The 16,998-nt window shown below is 51.0% G+C and overlaps 4 protein-coding genes across 4 annotated transcripts; 1 reads left to right on the forward strand and 3 right to left on the reverse strand.

Moving 5' to 3' along the window:
- Positions 1-2,654: 2,654 nt before the first annotated feature.
- Positions 2,655-3,150, reverse strand: LOC101730415 (histone H3). The gene has a single exon (XM_031893096.1). The coding sequence runs from the start codon at positions 3,116-3,118 to the stop codon at positions 2,708-2,710; it is 411 nt and encodes a 136-aa protein (XP_031748956.1). The 5' UTR covers positions 3,119-3,150; the 3' UTR covers positions 2,655-2,707.
- Positions 3,151-4,115: 965 nt separating this feature from the next.
- Positions 4,116-4,891, reverse strand: LOC116407574 (histone H1B-like). Its single transcript, XM_031893083.1, has one exon. It carries the CDS (start codon positions 4,839-4,841, stop codon positions 4,167-4,169), a length of 675 nt encoding a protein of 224 aa, XP_031748943.1. The 5' UTR covers positions 4,842-4,891; the 3' UTR covers positions 4,116-4,166.
- An 8,851-nt stretch (positions 4,892-13,742) lies between these two features.
- Positions 13,743-15,076, reverse strand: LOC108648865 (histone H2B 1.1-like). The gene has a single exon (XM_018097424.2). The coding sequence runs from the start codon at positions 14,806-14,808 to the stop codon at positions 14,428-14,430; it is 381 nt and encodes a 126-aa protein (XP_017952913.1). The 5' UTR covers positions 14,809-15,076; the 3' UTR covers positions 13,743-14,427.
- A 97-nt stretch (positions 15,077-15,173) lies between these two features.
- h2aj (H2A.J histone) lies at positions 15,174-15,663 on the forward strand. The gene has a single exon (XM_002942850.5). It carries the CDS (start codon positions 15,211-15,213, stop codon positions 15,601-15,603), a length of 393 nt encoding a protein of 130 aa, XP_002942896.2. The 5' UTR covers positions 15,174-15,210; the 3' UTR covers positions 15,604-15,663.
- Positions 15,664-16,998: the final 1,335 nt, after the last annotated feature.

Below are 16,998 nucleotides of genomic sequence, written 5' to 3' on the forward strand. Positions count from 1 at the left end.
TAGGAGTATCTGGCAGTGCGGATCTATTAGAATGTTACCCGGTGCCTAAGGGTTAACCTTCCCAGTTACTCAGAGACAGAGGGAGACACGTTATTAGCAGATGGGGGTTCGCAGAGTGACGGGGGATCCCATAGCCGATCCGGCGCGGAACAAGAGCGGCTGCTGTATGGGATGTAGATACGGAGCTGCTTTATCTGCTGATGATCCGCAACAAAATCGAATTATTCAGTGGTTTCATTATAATCATTTCATTGTACAACGTTTCAATTCTAGAATAGCCAATGGCACGTAGACATTTTGGCGGGATTTTTGAACTCAGTCGAAGCACCGGGTGTTTATGGGGAGCCAATTATAGGGAGTTAAACTCAATACTAATATTCTCTGCAGAATGAAATCACGTTTGTCCCACGATCAGTAAACTGACAGGAGGTTCCATCGGAGGGACCTGCAGCTCAGTCCGTGTATAAATAGGGATCAGTAATGAGCCGGTTCCTATTACAGAGCCCGGGGGAGATAGAGCCGCTTCCGGTGCAAAGGGAGTCAGTAACTTGCCTGTGGGTGTCAGTGAGCGGGAAGTTACATACACAGAACTAGAGATAATGGCTATAAGTTGGAACAAGCAGTAACAGCTCTAAATAACTGAGTGAGTGGGTGGCTCTGAAAAGAGCCTTTGGGTTCGATAGATCAGTAGCCGGGAAATGAATCAGATTCAGCCCCCGAAGCCGTAGAGAGTGCGGCCCTGGCGCTTGAGAGCGTACACCACATCCATGGCGGTAACGGTCTTCCTCTTGGCGTGCTCGGTGTAGGTGACGGCGTCCCGGATGACATTCTCCAGGAAAACCTTGAGGACCCCCCGAGTCTCCTCATAGATGAGGCCAGAGATGCGCTTGACTCCCCCTCTCCGTGCCAGGCGGCGGATGGCGGGCTTGGTGATGCCCTGGATGTTATCCCGCAGCACCTTCCTGTGCCGCTTGGCGCCTCCTTTCCCCAAACCCTTCCCGCCTTTGCCGCGTCCGGACATAACGATATCTTCCTCTCACTCCTATTCGAGAATAATTTCTGTAGCGCAGCCACCCGCTTATATACACAGGCACAGGACCTGAGCGGGAACTTCAGTGGGGGCGGAGTTTAGAACGCCTGGGAAATTAGGTTCTTGATTGGACAATACAAACGTTCCTCTGTATTCTTAAAGCCAATTAATGAAGCACAAAGTGAACCGTTAAGAATTTCAATTCGCCCGCCAAAATAATTTCCTCTGACTTGAATCCACTCAGACAAAGTATTGCGATTGTATTGTATTAGTAACATTATTAATAGATTTATTAGGATAAAATCGGCCCGTATATAATCTATACTGTGGCACCGAGTCTATTTGGCTACTCCCCCCTATACCGAGCAAAGCGTCACTGCGCTACTCTGTGCGGGAAAGTGACAGTAAGTATAAGGGAGCGGCACCAGGCTGGGACTGATCAGCACAATACGCGCCCCTCCGCTTCAGATGCTGCATTTCTGCATAAAACCCCGGAACCCCTTCAGTTCCTATCGCTATTCGGGAATAATTGTAATTTGCACCGTTGGTTTTAGCTCTATTCCGTTTCACTCAATAGGGAAGAGGAAAAAGTCTTCTGACAAATAATCCCTATTGCAGTTCTGTAGCCGTGTGTTACCGACCAATCAGCTCCCAGATCGCTACATATGAGCTGTGGGTTGGGGCAATGTATCGGCCTCAGGCTGTAACCTCCCCGCAGTGTCACAGAGTAACGAACTGTTATTGTTCTATTTCTCCTCAGTAACGTTACTGCGACTGTCGGGTTTATCACTAAAGTCACTAACGACTGGGGGGGAAATGAGATCAGGTACCGAAATGCCCCTGAATATTGTACTCGCAGCCCAACCTCCCGCCAGAAATAAATGTACCCCCGACAGATTCTTCCCGGTCCCAATGTTACACCCACCGGCTCTACTGTAAAATTCCCCTACAACAAGGAATTCCCGGGTTTGATAGTGACATCAGCCTTTCCTGGGGAACTTGCCAACTCGCTGCAGTTTTCATAAGGAGCTTGGATGAGCCGCTGGCAGGGAGAGGGTTACAGGTTTAGGCGCCTCTGTTAGTTCTGCTATGCACTTAACATGCCACTTGGAGACGCTGTTACCATACACTGCGGCTTATTGAGCCAATGCCGGACATTTGTACTTTGGGGCTGTGGGAGTTGTTGCAATTTGGACAGAGAGAAGGCTACAATCAAGTGGAAGAAAATTGTATTGACATTGTATATGTTTCCCCACACAAAGAATAGTTTTATCAGCTAGCATAATATATGGTAAAAAAAATCAAACAAATCAGTGTGGCTTTCTTTGAATTGCACAGGATTCAAAGCGCCATCTTTGCGGCGTTGTCCTCTTCCCTCTTCTGCTCGGTCACTCACCTACTTTCCGTACAGAAATTTATCAGACAAGGCCAGAATGACCGGTGCTCTACACGCTGGGGGGCTAATAACTTAGTAGGATCGTGCCTCACCCCCACACTCCCATTGAGTAACCCTTGCATGGCCGGCTGTTAGGAAGAGTAGAAAGGGAAGCGGATTTTTCGGAACAGGAGCACTGGTAGCGCCACGTAGAGATAAAAAAAAGTCTCAGCTCGTTTGATTGGGGATTTGGGGGCTCTGAAAAGAGCCTTTGTGCTGCTGGGAGAGAAGCTGCCGATGATCTAAGCCCTCTCGCCTCGGATCCTGCGGGCCAGCTGGATGTCCTTGGGCATGATGGTGACCCTCTTGGCGTGGATGGCGCACAGGTTGGTGTCCTCAAAGAGACCGACCAGATAAGCCTCGCTGGCCTCCTGCAGAGCCATGACGGCTGAGCTCTGGAAGCGCAGGTCGGTCTTGAAGTCCTGAGCGATCTCCCGGACCAGGCGCTGGAAAGGCAGCTTGCGGATGAGCAGCTCGGTGGATTTCTGGTAGCGGCGGATCTCACGGAGAGCGACTGTGCCGGGTCGGTAACGGTGAGGTTTCTTCACTCCACCGGTGGCCGGAGCGCTCTTCCTGGCTGCTTTGGTTGCCAGCTGCTTGCGGGGAGCTTTCCCTCCTGTAGACTTACGGGCGGTCTGCTTGGTACGGGCCATTCTGTAACACTAACACTGCGGAACAGAGTATCCTGAACTGGCCGCAACCCGGGTTTCTTATAGGAATAAACTCAAATTGATTGGCTAATTATAAACACGCCCCTGCCTTCCCAGCGAACCCAAGTTACTTTTTTGAATGCCGCGTAAATGCTTCTGTGTCATTGGCTAATTTAAATGGTCCCGCCTCCCACCTTACGCCCTATTGACTGATTGGTTGGATTTCAGGCGGCCGCCAAATTATCCCATAGAGGGAAATAGCGAGTCCGATACAGGTTACCGGGTGGCGCTTCTGTGCGATGTATTTGCAGTTATATTTAGGTACATAGCAGACGTGGGAGCGAGATGTGCAGTTAGGGTATAAAGTGCAGCTAAAATGGGTGGGAAAACGTGGGTCCCTGTGATGATCCGATCTGTTCGGGTATCAGGGACAAGTAGCTCTGCAATGCCAGTAGTTACTACTAGTGTCCAGCAGGGGGAGCATCTTTACTTGTTTCCTCCAGGCAACCGCTGTCTAAACCGGGCCATAAACCCCCAGTAAAGCTTCTCACTGATACAGGAAATAGAAACCCTTAGCCCGTGAGTGATAGAATGAACCTTGGTGTTTGGGCGACACCTAGTGGTAATTTGGGGTTTTTAAACAAACACGGCAGGACATTAGGGAATTTACAGCGCCCAAATAACCCCGGTCTTTCCCTTTTTGTTGGGGACAATGAACGTTGTTTTTTCATTCGGACCTGAATGTCACCTCTATAGAAACCGGCATTGTGATTGGCTGAAGTGAGAATCAGCCTCATTCACTCGCCCCGATACCGACTATAGGCAAAGAATAAACCTGTCACGCCTGTCAGATTATTGGGGCGAGTATACACCGGGGTAGAGATTATGGGAACAGGGCCGGATACGGAGTGTTATGAAACAATTAAAGAGAATTGGGACCTTATATTAACCCTATAATTAGCGGATTACACAGGTATCGGCTCTTTAGATGGAGGAGGTGGGGGCTCTGAAAAGAGCCTTTGGGTCAGTGCGCAGGGGCCCCGGGGCCGAATTACTTCTTGGGCGCCGCCTTCTTCGCTTTAGCCGCTTTGGGTTTGGCTGCCTTGGCCTTTGCGGGGCTCTTTGTAGCTTTAGGCTTTGGAGCCTTTTTAGCCGGGCTCTTGGCAGCTTTGGGCTTGGCGGCCTTTTTAGTCGGGCTCTTGGCCACCTTCTTGGGTTTGGCCGCTTTGGGCTTCTTGGGGCTTTTGGCGGCCTTTGCCGGTTTCTTGACCCTCTTGGGGCTCTTTGCTGCTGCCGAGACCTTCTTGGGCTTTTTAGGGGACTTGAGCGCCTTCTTTGCCACCGCTGGTTTCTTGGCTTTGGGCGCCGCTGGCTTCTTCTTGGCCGCCTTCTCCTTACTCTCCAGCGGCTTCTTGTTCAGCTTGAAGGATCCGGAGGCTCCGCTCCCCTTGACTTGGCTGAGAGTCCCCTTAGTGACCAAGGCCTTGAGAGCCAGCTTGAGGCGGCTGTTGTTCTTCTCCACATCGTAGCCTCCGGCAGCCAGAGCCTTCTTGAGAGCGGCCAGGGACACCCCGCTGCGCTCCTTAGAGGCGGACACGGCTTTCACGATCAGTTCGGACGCGCTGGGCCCGGCGGGTTTCTTGGCTTTAGCGCCTCCCTTCTTGGGCTGCTTCTTCTTGGCAGCGGCGGGTTCAGCCGGGGGAGGGGCGGGAGCGGTCTCAGACATTCTAAGCGCTAAACTCGCGTAGAGTCACAAGTAAGAAATAACTATACGTTTTGTTCGTGTAACTCCGCTATATATACATTTCCCCTTTGCACCGATTGGTCACTTCTCTAGCTAGACGTCCCTTTCTATTGGGTAAATGTTTATTTCCCCGCCCACTCACTCTCTCCCTCTCTCCCCTGTAGCCCGGTGTCCGAGAGACGGAATATTGTGCTGTTTCTCTCGGCTCTGAGTATAAATGTGCCCCAGTCTGTATGGGATCAGCTGCCCCAGTAAGTGCCCGGGTCTGTGCCACTAATTCCCATTCTATTGGCTGCATATATTGCCCAGAGCAGCTCCTGGGAACTCAGTCCCGCTCCCCGGAAAGGCTCCGCTTCATTTCTCTCCTTCCCATTTGTGGGAATTGTTGGGGATGAATAGAAACCCTTCCCCTCCCGCTGTTCCCCCAGAGAAATAAGGGGGCCCGGGTATAATATGGGCAGGTGAGTGAGAGAGGGGGAGGCTATAAAGGGAGTGTGGGGGGGTCGGAGTCCCAGGCAAGTAGCACAGTACAGGGAGCCATTGCTGGGGGAGTTTGGCTGCAGCACTCAGGGAGGGGTCGGTCCCACTGACTTGGTATAAGGTTATTGGCTTTCTAGTTCAAATATGGCGTCCTAGTAGCACTGACTGTCACTAGTGATGGGCGAAATAGGGGACAAAATCTGCAGCATGACAACATTGTCCTCGGCATAAAAAAAAATTGTCAATTGACAATTTATTTTTGACATGCAACATTTTCACGTTTTGCAAATATTTTCAAAGATTCACAAATTTCCAACGAATCACTAATTGGCACCCAGGTGAGTATCAAGATGGCACCTCTTGGCTGCAGTAGATATGGTATCTGGGTTTCATTGGGTGGAAGTATAAAGTATAAAGATGGAGCAAGTGAAGATCCCTGTGGTTTGGTGTTTCTTTTGGCAGAAGTTTTAATTCTATTAACCTCCTGTAGGAAGAAATGCATATTGGGGCTGATGGTGAGTAAATCGTAGGCAAAGACTCTCTGATATGTCTTTTTACACTTGTGCCTTCAGGGATATTGAGCAGAAGACAGGGAAAGAGACAGAAGCAGTGTGGGACTGAGACGGCAGGGCCACCCAACCCTGGACCATCGGCCCCACTCTCAGTACTTTAATTTCTCCTCTCTTCACTCAAACTCTTTATTATCCAAGTCTCTTTTCTCTATATACTATTCTCTATTCTTCCATCTATCGAGCTTCCTTGTTCCCATACAGAAATTAGAATTCCTATGATATACCGTATATACTCGAGTAGAAGCCGACCCGAATATAAGCCGAGGTACCTAATTTTACCTAAGAAAACTGGAAAAACCTATTGACTCGAGTATAAGCCTAGGGCTGGTGCGAGCGAGCCAGAACACGAAGCACAAGAAGTACAACAGGATAAACTCATAAGAAATGAGTTTATTTGGGAAAACATAAAACATTCCTTTACCAGTCGTGATAATTTAATTTCCACTTAAAGAGGGCATGAATAAACATGATGGTGACTGTATATTTATTTCAGCTTTGTCATTTATCTAATTTTCTTTTCTATTTTTGTATATTTTTTGGTTTGTGTGAAATGTTTTGAGGAAATGTTCAACCATAGCTGTGAAAAATAATAGACCATCTGTCATTTGTATGTGGAAGATATAAACTGAAGCACTGCTTTGCTTTAGAAAAATATAGGCCTTATCAGAAAGAACACTTGCTCTCCACTGTTAATTATAAGTCAATACAGTAATGTTATGTGTATAGTTACAGCCCATCCCTCTAATACCATCTTGCCTTACTCTAAAGCCCCACACTGCACGGACAAAAACTCCTGCAAAAGTCGCAGTATTACTTACCGGCACCTGCGACTTAAAGTTCCCTCAGTCCCGCTCTCTGCCTATGCCAGCTTCCCAGAACCGCCATCCTGCTGTGAGCTCTTCTGCTGTGCTGGGCGCGCTTCTGCTCTGCTGGGAGCCGCAGTCGCGCCAGTGAGTTACGCGCCCCCTTCAGTTACGCGCCCCCTTCAGTTACTCATGGTCTTATCTTACACCTTGTAAGATAAGACCATGAGTAACTGAAGGGGGCGCGTAACTGAACGGGGCGCATGACGTCACTGGCGCGACTGCGGCTCCCAGCAGAGCAGAAGAGCTCACAGCAGGATGGCGGTTCTGGGAAGCTGGCATAGGCAGAGAGCGGGACTGAGGGAACTTTAAAGGAGACATATTGGATAAATGGGGAAAAATGCTTATTTTGTAGGCAATTATGAATAATATCCGGTGCTGGTTTCCCTTTGGGCTAAACATTAACCCTATCTGTAAAAATGGCCCCTTTATTGGAGCTCCTTATAGATCCTCTCACTTCTCTGTCCAGTGTGAAATGGAGAGTGGGCGTGTCCTAACGGTCCCTGCCAGAAGCACAGTAGGAGGGGGAGAGCCAATCACAGCCCTGCACTCACACAAGCACAGACAGGCTTCGGTTCCCTATCAGGTCAGCCTAGCTGCTGATTGGTTCCTATCCTACAGTGCAGGGTACGGAGGGCCGCCGGCTCCCCAGCTCATCCAGAGAATTCAGCCAGCAGGAAGTGGCACAGATGGGCGGGGCTAGTGGGGGTTTGGGGGAATTTCTCAATAAATCAGTCAGAAACACAACTTTTTAAAACACAATCCTTCTATATCTAGAGGAGCATAATTCATTGGTACATTGTTATTTTTTATAGGATATGTCTCCTTTAAGTCGCAGGTGCCGGTAAGTAATACTGCGACTTTTGCAGGAGTTTTTGTCCGTGCAGTGTGGGGCTTTAGAGTTGGTTGAGGGTAGGCTGTCATATTGGCGGGGGCAGCGGGAATCACCAGCAGGGGAAGTCCGTGACTCGAGTATAAGCCGAGGGTTAATTTTTCAGCACATTTTGCGTGCTGAAAAACTCGGCTTATACTCGAGTATATACGGTAGGCTAAACAGATAGAAGCACTGACACCTGGGCCCACCGGGAGTTTTCCTGGCATCCTGCTGGGCCAGTCCCACACTGGACACAAGGAAAAGATAATGGACAATAAGATATGCCAGGTTTGATGATGGCGGCTGGGTGCTCTGAACCTCAAAAAGTTGTGTTTCAGACTGATAGTGTCCTTACCTGGCTGACACATCTCCCCAAAGTTTGCCCAGGAGCAATAACCCACATCAGCCAATCAGGTGTTTCAGATGTAATTATTATTATTATTATTATTAACATTTATTTATAAAGCGCCAACATATTCCGCAGGGCTGTATGTAATCAGTAATTGCCCCCTGCTGACTGATTCCTATAGGTCAGTGCTGTCCAATGTGGCTCCTGGGCTACCAGTAGTGATGAGCACATTTTTTTGTGATAGATTCGCAGGGAATTCCTGCATTTTGCCATTAGGGAATTGTTTCACTAAACTTGAATTTTTCTCCATTTTGCAAATTTGCAAATGTTTCCATAGTTTCACTAATTTTTCAGTGAAGCAAAACAGGACAGATTCGCCCATCACTAGCTCCCAGTTGGCCAGTCCTTCTGTGCTAAACCTGTGGCAAATAGTGTTTCCTCTGCAAAATGATGATGGAGCTTGTGTACTAAAAGGAGCCCAATCAGGAGGAACAAACTGAGCTCCTTAGAGATGAAAGAAAAGGAACAATAAAGCTAAAGGGGGGGGGGGGGGGGGGGCATTAGGGTGGGAGCAGGTTTCTTTAGTTTGGCCAGACAGCCATTTGCCATTTGGTATCAGAGTGATTCCCCCACCCCCGCTCTTTCCTCTGAACATTACTTAGGGTGTCAGTTTGTTTGTAGCCACAGTTGTTACTTTTGTTGTTTGTTTGCAGTTCCAGCTGTTGGGTCTCTCAGAGCCGCGTCTGTCTCCCCCCCTAACAGAGCCGAGTCAGCAAAGAACTAAACACGACTATTTCCAAAGCTCCAGGTGTCTGTTTGTTGGTGCAGCTTCGACTTTTTGTAAGTGAAATCTTCTCCCCGCCCCCTGCGCCAGAGTCTCCGCCCATTTCAATCTCTTTGGTGGGGGCTGCACTGTAGCTGCAGGGACTGTTGTGTAGTTTTATGGCAGGAAACCCATTGTCCCAGCTTACACCTTCCCAGTTGCGAGATATCTATTAACCCATTGTGTGCCTCAGGGCTCACTGTGGAATATACAAAATGCAGTGGAAATAGGAGGTGTGAGAGTCGTTGCATTTCATGAGAGGCCATTTGCCTTGGGCAGGTGGGGCGGCACATGGGTCGGGGCCATAAGGGACGTAAATAACTCAGTGCAGTTGGCAGAATAAAAGGGCTAATTACAAAAGAGGTTACAAGAAATTTAAGACCAAGTGACTACAAATGACACAAAGCCTATATGGGGCCCAGCAGTAGAGATGTAGCGAACTGTTCGCCGGCGAACTAATTCGCTCAAACATCGGGTGTTCGGGAATGCGCAACTTTGCAAACTTTCCGCGTATGTTCGCAGTTTGGGTTCGCGTGGCGTTTTTCCGCTGCGTTTTTTCTCGGCCTAAAGACGCTGCGCAAGCCACACATGGCATTTTTCAGTAAATTCCGTTTCCATGGGGGTAAAAGCGCGAAATAGCAAAAAACGCTGCGTATTTCCGCTAGGTCTGCCAGCTGCCTTTGCAGTTTTACGCAACGCTGTGTCAACAAAGTATTTTTCAGAGACATTTTTGCCCTTGATCCCCCTCCTGCATGCCCCTGTCCAGGTCGTGGCACCCTTTAAAGGAGACATATTGGATAAATGGGAAACCCCCTAACCCTGTAGGCAATTATGAATAATATCCGGTGCTGGTTTCCCTTTGGGCTAAACATTAACCCTATCTGTAACAATGGCCCCTTTATTGGAGCTCCCTATAGATCCTCTCAGGTCCCTGTCTGGGTTTCACATGAGGGGTGGGCGTGTCCTAACGGTCCCTGCCAGAAGCACAGTAGGAGGGGGAGAGCCAATCACAGCCCTGCAGTCACACAAGCACAGACAGGCTTCAGTTCCCTATCAGGTCAGCCTAGCTGCTGATTGGTTCCTATCCTACAGTGCAGGGTACGGAGGGCCGCCGGCTCCCCAGCTCATCCAGAGAATTCAGCCAGCAGGAAGTGGCACAGATGGGCGGGGCTAGTGGGGTTTGGGGGAATTTCTCAATAAATCAGTCTGAAACACAACTTTTTTAGCCCAATCCTTCTATATCTAGAGGAGTATAATTCCCTGGTACATTCATCATTTTTATAGGATATGTCTCCTTTAAACAACTTTAAAATTAGTTTTCTGGCCAGAAATGGCTTTTCTAGGTTTTAAAGTTCGCCTTCCCATTGAAGTCTATGGGGTTCGCAAAGTTCGCGAATATTCACGCTTTTTGGCATAAGTTCGCGAACGCGTTCGCGGACTTTTTTTTTGAGGTTCGCTACATCACTACCCATCAGTTTTAACTCCCTATTAATTGGACTGTCCCATCTCCAGTCCATAATGAATACTGCTGCCAGGCTCATACACCTCTCCAACCGCTCCTCCTCTGCCAGTCCCCCTGCTGTGCCACTCTGCCAGTCCCTCTGCTGTGCCAGTCTCTCTGCCGTGCCACTCTGCCAATCCCTCTGCCGTGCTGCTCTGCCAGTCTCTCTGCCGTGCCGCTCTGCCAGTCCCCCTGCCGTGCCGCTCTGCCAATCCCTCTGCCGTGCCGCTCTGCCAGTCTCTCTGCCGTGCCGCTCTGCCAATCCCTCTGCCGTGCCACTCTGCCAATCCCTCTGCCGTGCCACTCTGCCAATCCCTCTGCCGTGCCACTCTGCCAGTCCCCCTGCCGTGCCGCTCTGCCAATCCCTCTGCCGTGCCGCTCTGCCAATCCCTCTGCCGTGCCACTCTGCCAATCCCTCTGCCGTGCCACTCTGCCAGTCCCCCTGCCGTGCCGCTCTGCCAATCCCTCTGCCGTGCCGCTCTGCCAGTCTCTCTGCCGTGCCGCTCTGCCAGTCCCTCTGCCGTGCCACTCTGCCAATCCCTCTGCCGTGCCGCTCTGCCAATCCCTCTGCCGTGCCGCTCTGCCAGTCTCTCTGCCGTGCCGCTCTGCCAGTCCCCCTGCCGTGCCGCTCTGCCAATCCCTCTGCCGTGCCGCTCTGCCAGTCTCTCTGCCGTGCCGCTCTGCCAGTCCCTCTTCCGTGCCGCTCTGCCAGTGCCTCTGCCGTGCCACTCTGCCAGTCCCTCTGCCGTGCCACTCTGCCAGTGCCTCTGCCGTGCCACTCTGCCAGTCCCTCTGCCGTGCCACTCTGCCAGTCCCTCTGCCGTGCCACTCTGCCAGTCCCTCTGCCGTGCCGCTCTGCCAATCCCTCTGCCGTGCCACTCTGCCAGTCCCCCTGCCGTGCCGCTCTGCCGTGCCACTCTGCCAGTCCCTCTGCCGTGCCACTCTGCCAGTCCCTCTGCCAGTCCCTCTGCCGTGCCGCTCTGCCAATCCCTCTGCCAGTCCCTCTGCCAATCCCTCTGCCAGTCCCTCTGCCGTGCCGCTCTGCCAGTCTCTCTGCGATGCCACTCTGCCAATCCCTCTGCTGTGCCTCTCTGCCAGTCCCTCTGCCGTGCCACTCTGCCAGTCCCTCTGCCGTGCCACTCTGCCAGTCCCTCTGCCGTGCCACTCTGCCAGTCTCTCTGCGATGCCACTCTGCCAATCCCTCTGCTGTGCCACTCTGCCAGTCCCTCTGCCGTGCCTCTCTGCCAGTCCCTCTGCTGTGCCACTCTGCCAGTCCCTCTGCCGTGCCACTCTTCCAATCCCTCTGCTGTGCCACTCTGCCAGTCCCTCTGCCGTGCCACTCTGCCAGTCCCTCTGCCGTGCCACTCCCTCTGCTGTGCCACTCTTCCAATCCCTCTGCCGTGCCACTCTGCCAGTCCCTCTGCCGTGCCACTCTGCCAGTCCCTCTGCCGTGCCACTCCCTCTGCTGTGCCACTCTGCCAGTCCCTCTGCCGTGCCACTCTGCCAGTCCCTCTGCCGTGCCACTCTGCCAGTCCCTCTGCTGTGCCACTCTTCCAATCCCTCTGCCGTGCCACTCTGCCAGTCCCTCTGCCGTGCCACTCTGCCAGTCCCTCTGCCGTGCCACTCCCTCTGCTGTGCCACTCTTCCAATCCCTCTGCCGTGCCACTCTGCCAGTCCCTCTGCCGTGCCACTCTGCCAGTCCCTCTGCCGTGCCACTCCCTCTGCTGTGCCACTCTGCCACTCCCTCTGCTGTGCCACTCTGCCAGTCCCTCTGCCGTGCCACTCCCTCTGCTGTGCCACTCTGCCAGTCCCTCTGCCAATCCCTGCACTGGCTTCCCCTACCATCCAGGATAAAATTAAAACTAATGACTCTCACATACAAAGCAGCCCATAACTCTTCCCCCCCTACATCTCTGAACTCATCTCTAGGTACCATCCAACCCACTTGTTACCCTCCTCTACTGACCTGCCCCCCAACTCCTCTCTCATTCCCTCCTCACACAAGACTGTGCAAGGGCTGCCCCCCTTCTCTGGAATTCGCTCCCACAAACTGTCAGACTTTCTCCCAATCTCTCTGCCTTCAAGAGATCTCTAAAAACACATTTATTCAGAGAAGCTTACCCTAATCTAGTGTAACATCCCCTCAGTGTGCGGCTAAATACCCCCTGCCCCACCCCTCACAGCTCTGCCCATTCCCACACCTTGTGTCTCAACCCTTTCTCCTTGTAGAGTGTAAGCTCTTTTGGGCAGGGCTCCCTTCCCCTCTTGTATCGGTTACTGATTGCTTTATATGTTACTCCTTGTAGAGTGTAAGCTCTTTTGGGCAGGGCTCCCTTCCCCTCTTGTATCGGTTATTGATTGCTTTATATGTTACTCCTTGTAGAGTGTAAGCTCTTTTGGGCAGGGCTCTCTTCCCCTCCTGTATCGGTTACTGATTGCTTTATATGTTACTCCTTGTAGATTGTAAGCTCTTTTGGGCAGGGCTCCCTTCCCCTCTTGTATCGGTTACTGATTGCTTTATATGTTACTCCTTGTAGAGTGTAAGCTCTTTTGGGCAGGGCTCCCTTCCCCTCCTGTATCGGTTACTGATTGCTTTATATGTTACTCCTTGTAGAGTGTAAGCTCTTTTGGGCAGGGCTCTCTTCCCCTCCTGTATCGGTTACTGATTGCTTTATATGTTACTCCTTGTAGAGTGTAAGCTCTTTTCGGCAGGGCTCCCTTCCCCTCCTACTGTGCTTCTGGCAGGGACCGTTAGGACACTTGTACACTTATTGTACAGCGCTGCGGGATATGTTGGCGCTTTATACCGTATATACTCGAGTATAAGCCGAGTTTTTCAACCCCCAAAATGTGCTGAAAAAAGCTACCTCGGCTTATACTCGAGTAACCCCCTTCGCTCTGTGCCCCCCTCGTCAATAGGACAGGCCCCCACCAACAGGACAAGCTACCCGCTAAGCCCACATGTAAACAAACAAAACGTGCTGTTATCGGTAAATACGGCACTTCAGTGTTAAGTCCCGCTCCCGCCCCCCTCCGCTCTGTGCTCCCCTTCCACTCTGTGCCAACCTCTGTGCTCCCCGCCGCTCTGTACCCCCTTCCGCTCTGTGCTCCCCGCCGCTCTGTGCCAACCTCTGTGTTCCCCGCCGCTCTGTGCCCCCTCCGCTCTGTACCAACCTCTGTGTTCCCCGCCGCTCTGTGCCAACCTCTGTGTTCCCCGCCGCTCTGTGCCAACCTCTGTGCTCCCCGATCCTACCCCACTCTGTTCCAGATCTCTTGCTGCGCTCCTCGTGCGCTCTTCAGTGCGCTGCTGTCTCACCTGAGGAGGAAGTGACATCACGAGCCCCTTCATGGCCTCTTCGGTACTTCTCATTCTTACTTTGCTGTATAGTTACCATAAATATTATATAACGGTTCCACTGGTATATTAAATGCATAAAGAGTTAATGAATACCTAAATATAATCTAATTATAGTTAAGAATTATTGATTGAAGTTAAACGTGTGTTTAACACATCATGTGTGTTTAACTTTAATCAATCAATAATTACCTATAATTAGTACCTAATTACAGTATTTCCAATTATTTCCGCTCTGTGCCCCCCTCCGCTCTATTATTAGCAATGCTGATCAGATATATCCATATCATGTGATTAGTATTGCTAATACAGGTGAATAGTGTAATTTAAAGTTACCCATCCTCGGCTTATACTCGAGTCAGTAAGTTTTTCCAGTTTTCTTAGGTAAAATTAGGTACCTCAGCTTATACTCTGATCGGCTTATACTCGAGCAAATACGGTAAATACATTTATTATTTTACTTATTACCCCTCACATATCCAGAATCTTCTGGTAGTGTCTCACCCCACATGAGCAGCTTCAGCCCTGCCAAAAATAATTGTACCCCAGACATTCTTCCTGATGCCAATGTCACTGGCTGTTGTACAGCAGTTTTTCTCCATTAGCCACAACATCCACACAAATAAACGCTCATTCACACTACAAAGACCTCCTATAGCCAATAACCATTTACAGATCTTATAGGGAGAGAGTGGGGGCTCTTAGAAGAGCCTTTGTGTTGCCGGGAGTAGGGCAGGAGATGGGGCAGCAGTTACTTGGCGCTGGTGTACTTGGTGACAGCCTTGGTGCCCTCGGACACGGCGTGCTTGGCCAGCTCCCCAGGCAGCAGCAGGCGGACCGCGGTCTGGATCTCCCGGGAGGTGATGGTGGAGCGCTTGTTGTAATGAGCCAGGCGGGAGGCTTCCCCTGCGATGCGCTCAAACACATCGTTGACAAAGGAGTTCATGATGCTCATGGCCTTGGAGGAGATGCCGGTATCGGGGTGCACCTGCTTCAGCACCTTGTACACGTAAATGGCGTAACTCTCCTTCCTTGTCTTCCTGCGCTTCTTCCCATCTTTCTTCTGGGTTTTGGTCACCGCTTTCTTGGAGCCTTTCTTCGCGGCTGGAGCGGACTTGGCTGGTTCAGGCATGATCAACTATCCTTACGCTTTCCGATAAACGAGAAAACTGTTCTCTCCGCCTCCCGGGCTGCTGCTTTTATAGCCATCCCATGCAAATAAGGCTGCCTAATAGCACAAACTATTACTGGTTAGTTCTGTCACATGGTATAGAGACCGCCCATCTACAGCTATGGATTGGTGTTTCTGAAAGCATCTGTGTGATTGGCTGCAATTAACTCACCCAATACAAAACGGAGAAATGCAAGTAGAGCAATTGATTGGTACTTCCAAAACCTACAGTTTGATTGGCTGCATTGGAACTCACCCAATTAGAGAAGAGAGGTGTGTCCAGCGCGGCCTACTAAAACCAGTACCTGGGTGGAGAAGTGTTACATTCTACAATTTCTTTGTGTTTGAGACTTACTTGCAACTATGTCCGGAAGAGGCAAACAAGGCGGGAAGGTTCGGGCTAAGGCCAAGACCCGCTCATCCCGGGCTGGGCTGCAGTTCCCAGTTGGCCGAGTTCACAGGCTCTTGAGAAAGGGCAATTATGCTGAGCGGGTGGGAGCCGGAGCTCCGGTCTATCTGGCCGCAGTGCTCGAATACCTGACCGCTGAGATCCTGGAGTTGGCCGGGAACGCTGCCCGGGATAACAAGAAGACCCGTATCATCCCCAGGCACCTGCAGCTCGCTGTGCGCAATGATGAGGAGCTGAACAAACTGCTCGGAGGAGTCACTATCGCTCAGGGCGGGGTCCTGCCCAACATCCAGTCCGTGCTGCTGCCCAAGAAAACCGAGAGCTCCAAGGCGGCCAAGAGCAAGTGAGCTGCCCGGTCACAGCGCCCCCATCAGGAAACAACACAAAGGCTCTTTTCAGAGCCCCCACACCGGCTACAGAGGGCTGCATTCACAATATTCCGAGCTCTGTTACACAATAGACATTACAGTACAAGGCTTAGTGCCGCCTTGTTTCAGATCCGTTATAAAGTTCTTTGTGGGTTGGATTAATCCGTCCAACTATATCCGCTCCCCCTTTCTATTGTACAGACTTTATGAATAGAAACAAGAGGCGCTGTGCCGGGGAGAGACACAATCTGATACCGAGGGCTGATCCCTTCCGTGCCCTTTTATTCAGCCCCGGTACAACCCATAGGAGTATCTGGCAGTGCGGATCTATTAGAATGTTACCCGGTGCCTAAGGGTTAACCTTCCCAGTTACTCAGAGACAGAGGGAGACACGTTATTAGCAGATGGGGGGTTCGCAGAGTGACGGGGGATCCCATAGCCGATCCGGCGCGGAACAAGAGCGGCTGCTGAATGGGATGTAGATACGGAGCTGCTTTATCTGCTGATGATCCGCAACAAAATCGAATTATTCAGTGGTTTCATTATAATCATTTCATTGTACAACGTTTCAATTCTAGAATAGCCAATGGCACGTAGACATTTTGGCGGGATTTTTGAACTCAGTGGAAGCACCGGGTGTTTATGGGGAGCCAATTATAGGGAGTTAAACTCAATACTAATATTCTCTGCAGAATGAAATCACGTTTGTCCCACGATCAGTAAACTGACAGGAGGTTCCATCGGAGGGACCTGCAGCTCAGTCCGTGTATAAATAGGGATCAGTAATGAGCCGGTTCCTATTACAGAGCCCGGGGGAGATGGAGCCGCTTCCGGTGCAAAGGGAGTCGGTAACTTGCCTGTGGGTGTCAGTGAGCGGGAAGTTACATACACAGAACTAGAGATAATGGCTATAAGTTGGAACAAGCAGTAACAGCTCTAAATAACAGAGTGAGTGGGCGGCTCTGAAAAGAGCCTTTGGGTTCGATAGATCAGTAGCCGGGAAATGAATCAGATTCAGCCCCCGAAGCCGTAGAGAGTGCGGCCCTGGCGCTTGAGAGCGTACACCACATCCATGGCGGTAACGGTCTTCCTCTTTGCGTGCTCGGTGTAGGTGACGGCGTCCCGGATGACATTCTCCAGGAAAACCTTGAGGACCCCCCGAGTCTCCTCATAGATGAGGCCAGAGATGCGCTTGACTCCCCCTCTCCGTGCCAGGCGGCGGATGGCGGGCTTGGTGATGCCCTGGATGTTATCCCGCAGCACCTTCCTGTGCCGCTTGGCGCCTCCTTTCCCCAATCCCTTCCCGCCTTTGCCGCGTCCAGACATAACTATATCTTCCTCTCACCGCTGTTGGAGAATCATTTCTGTAGCTCA

Source organism: Xenopus tropicalis, chromosome 9 (assembly GCF_000004195.4).
Source record: "Xenopus tropicalis strain Nigerian chromosome 9, UCB_Xtro_10.0, whole genome shotgun sequence".
Classification (NCBI taxonomy): Eukaryota; Metazoa; Chordata; class Amphibia; order Anura; family Pipidae; genus Xenopus; species Xenopus tropicalis.

What these genes read in the sequence shown, in the direction of transcription:
- LOC101730415 (XM_031893096.1), bottom strand. Translation starts at nt 3,118, where the DNA reads ATGGCCCGTACCAAGCAGACCGCCCGTAAGTCTACAGGAGGGAAAGCT.
- LOC116407574 (XM_031893083.1), bottom strand. Translation starts at nt 4,841, where the DNA reads ATGTCTGAGACCGCTCCCGCCCCTCCCCCGGCTGAACCCGCCGCTGCC.
- LOC108648865 (XM_018097424.2), bottom strand. Translation starts at nt 14,808, where the DNA reads ATGCCTGAACCAGCCAAGTCCGCTCCAGCCGCGAAGAAAGGCTCCAAG.
- h2aj (XM_002942850.5), top strand. Translation starts at nt 15,211, where the DNA reads ATGTCCGGAAGAGGCAAACAAGGCGGGAAGGTTCGGGCTAAGGCCAAG.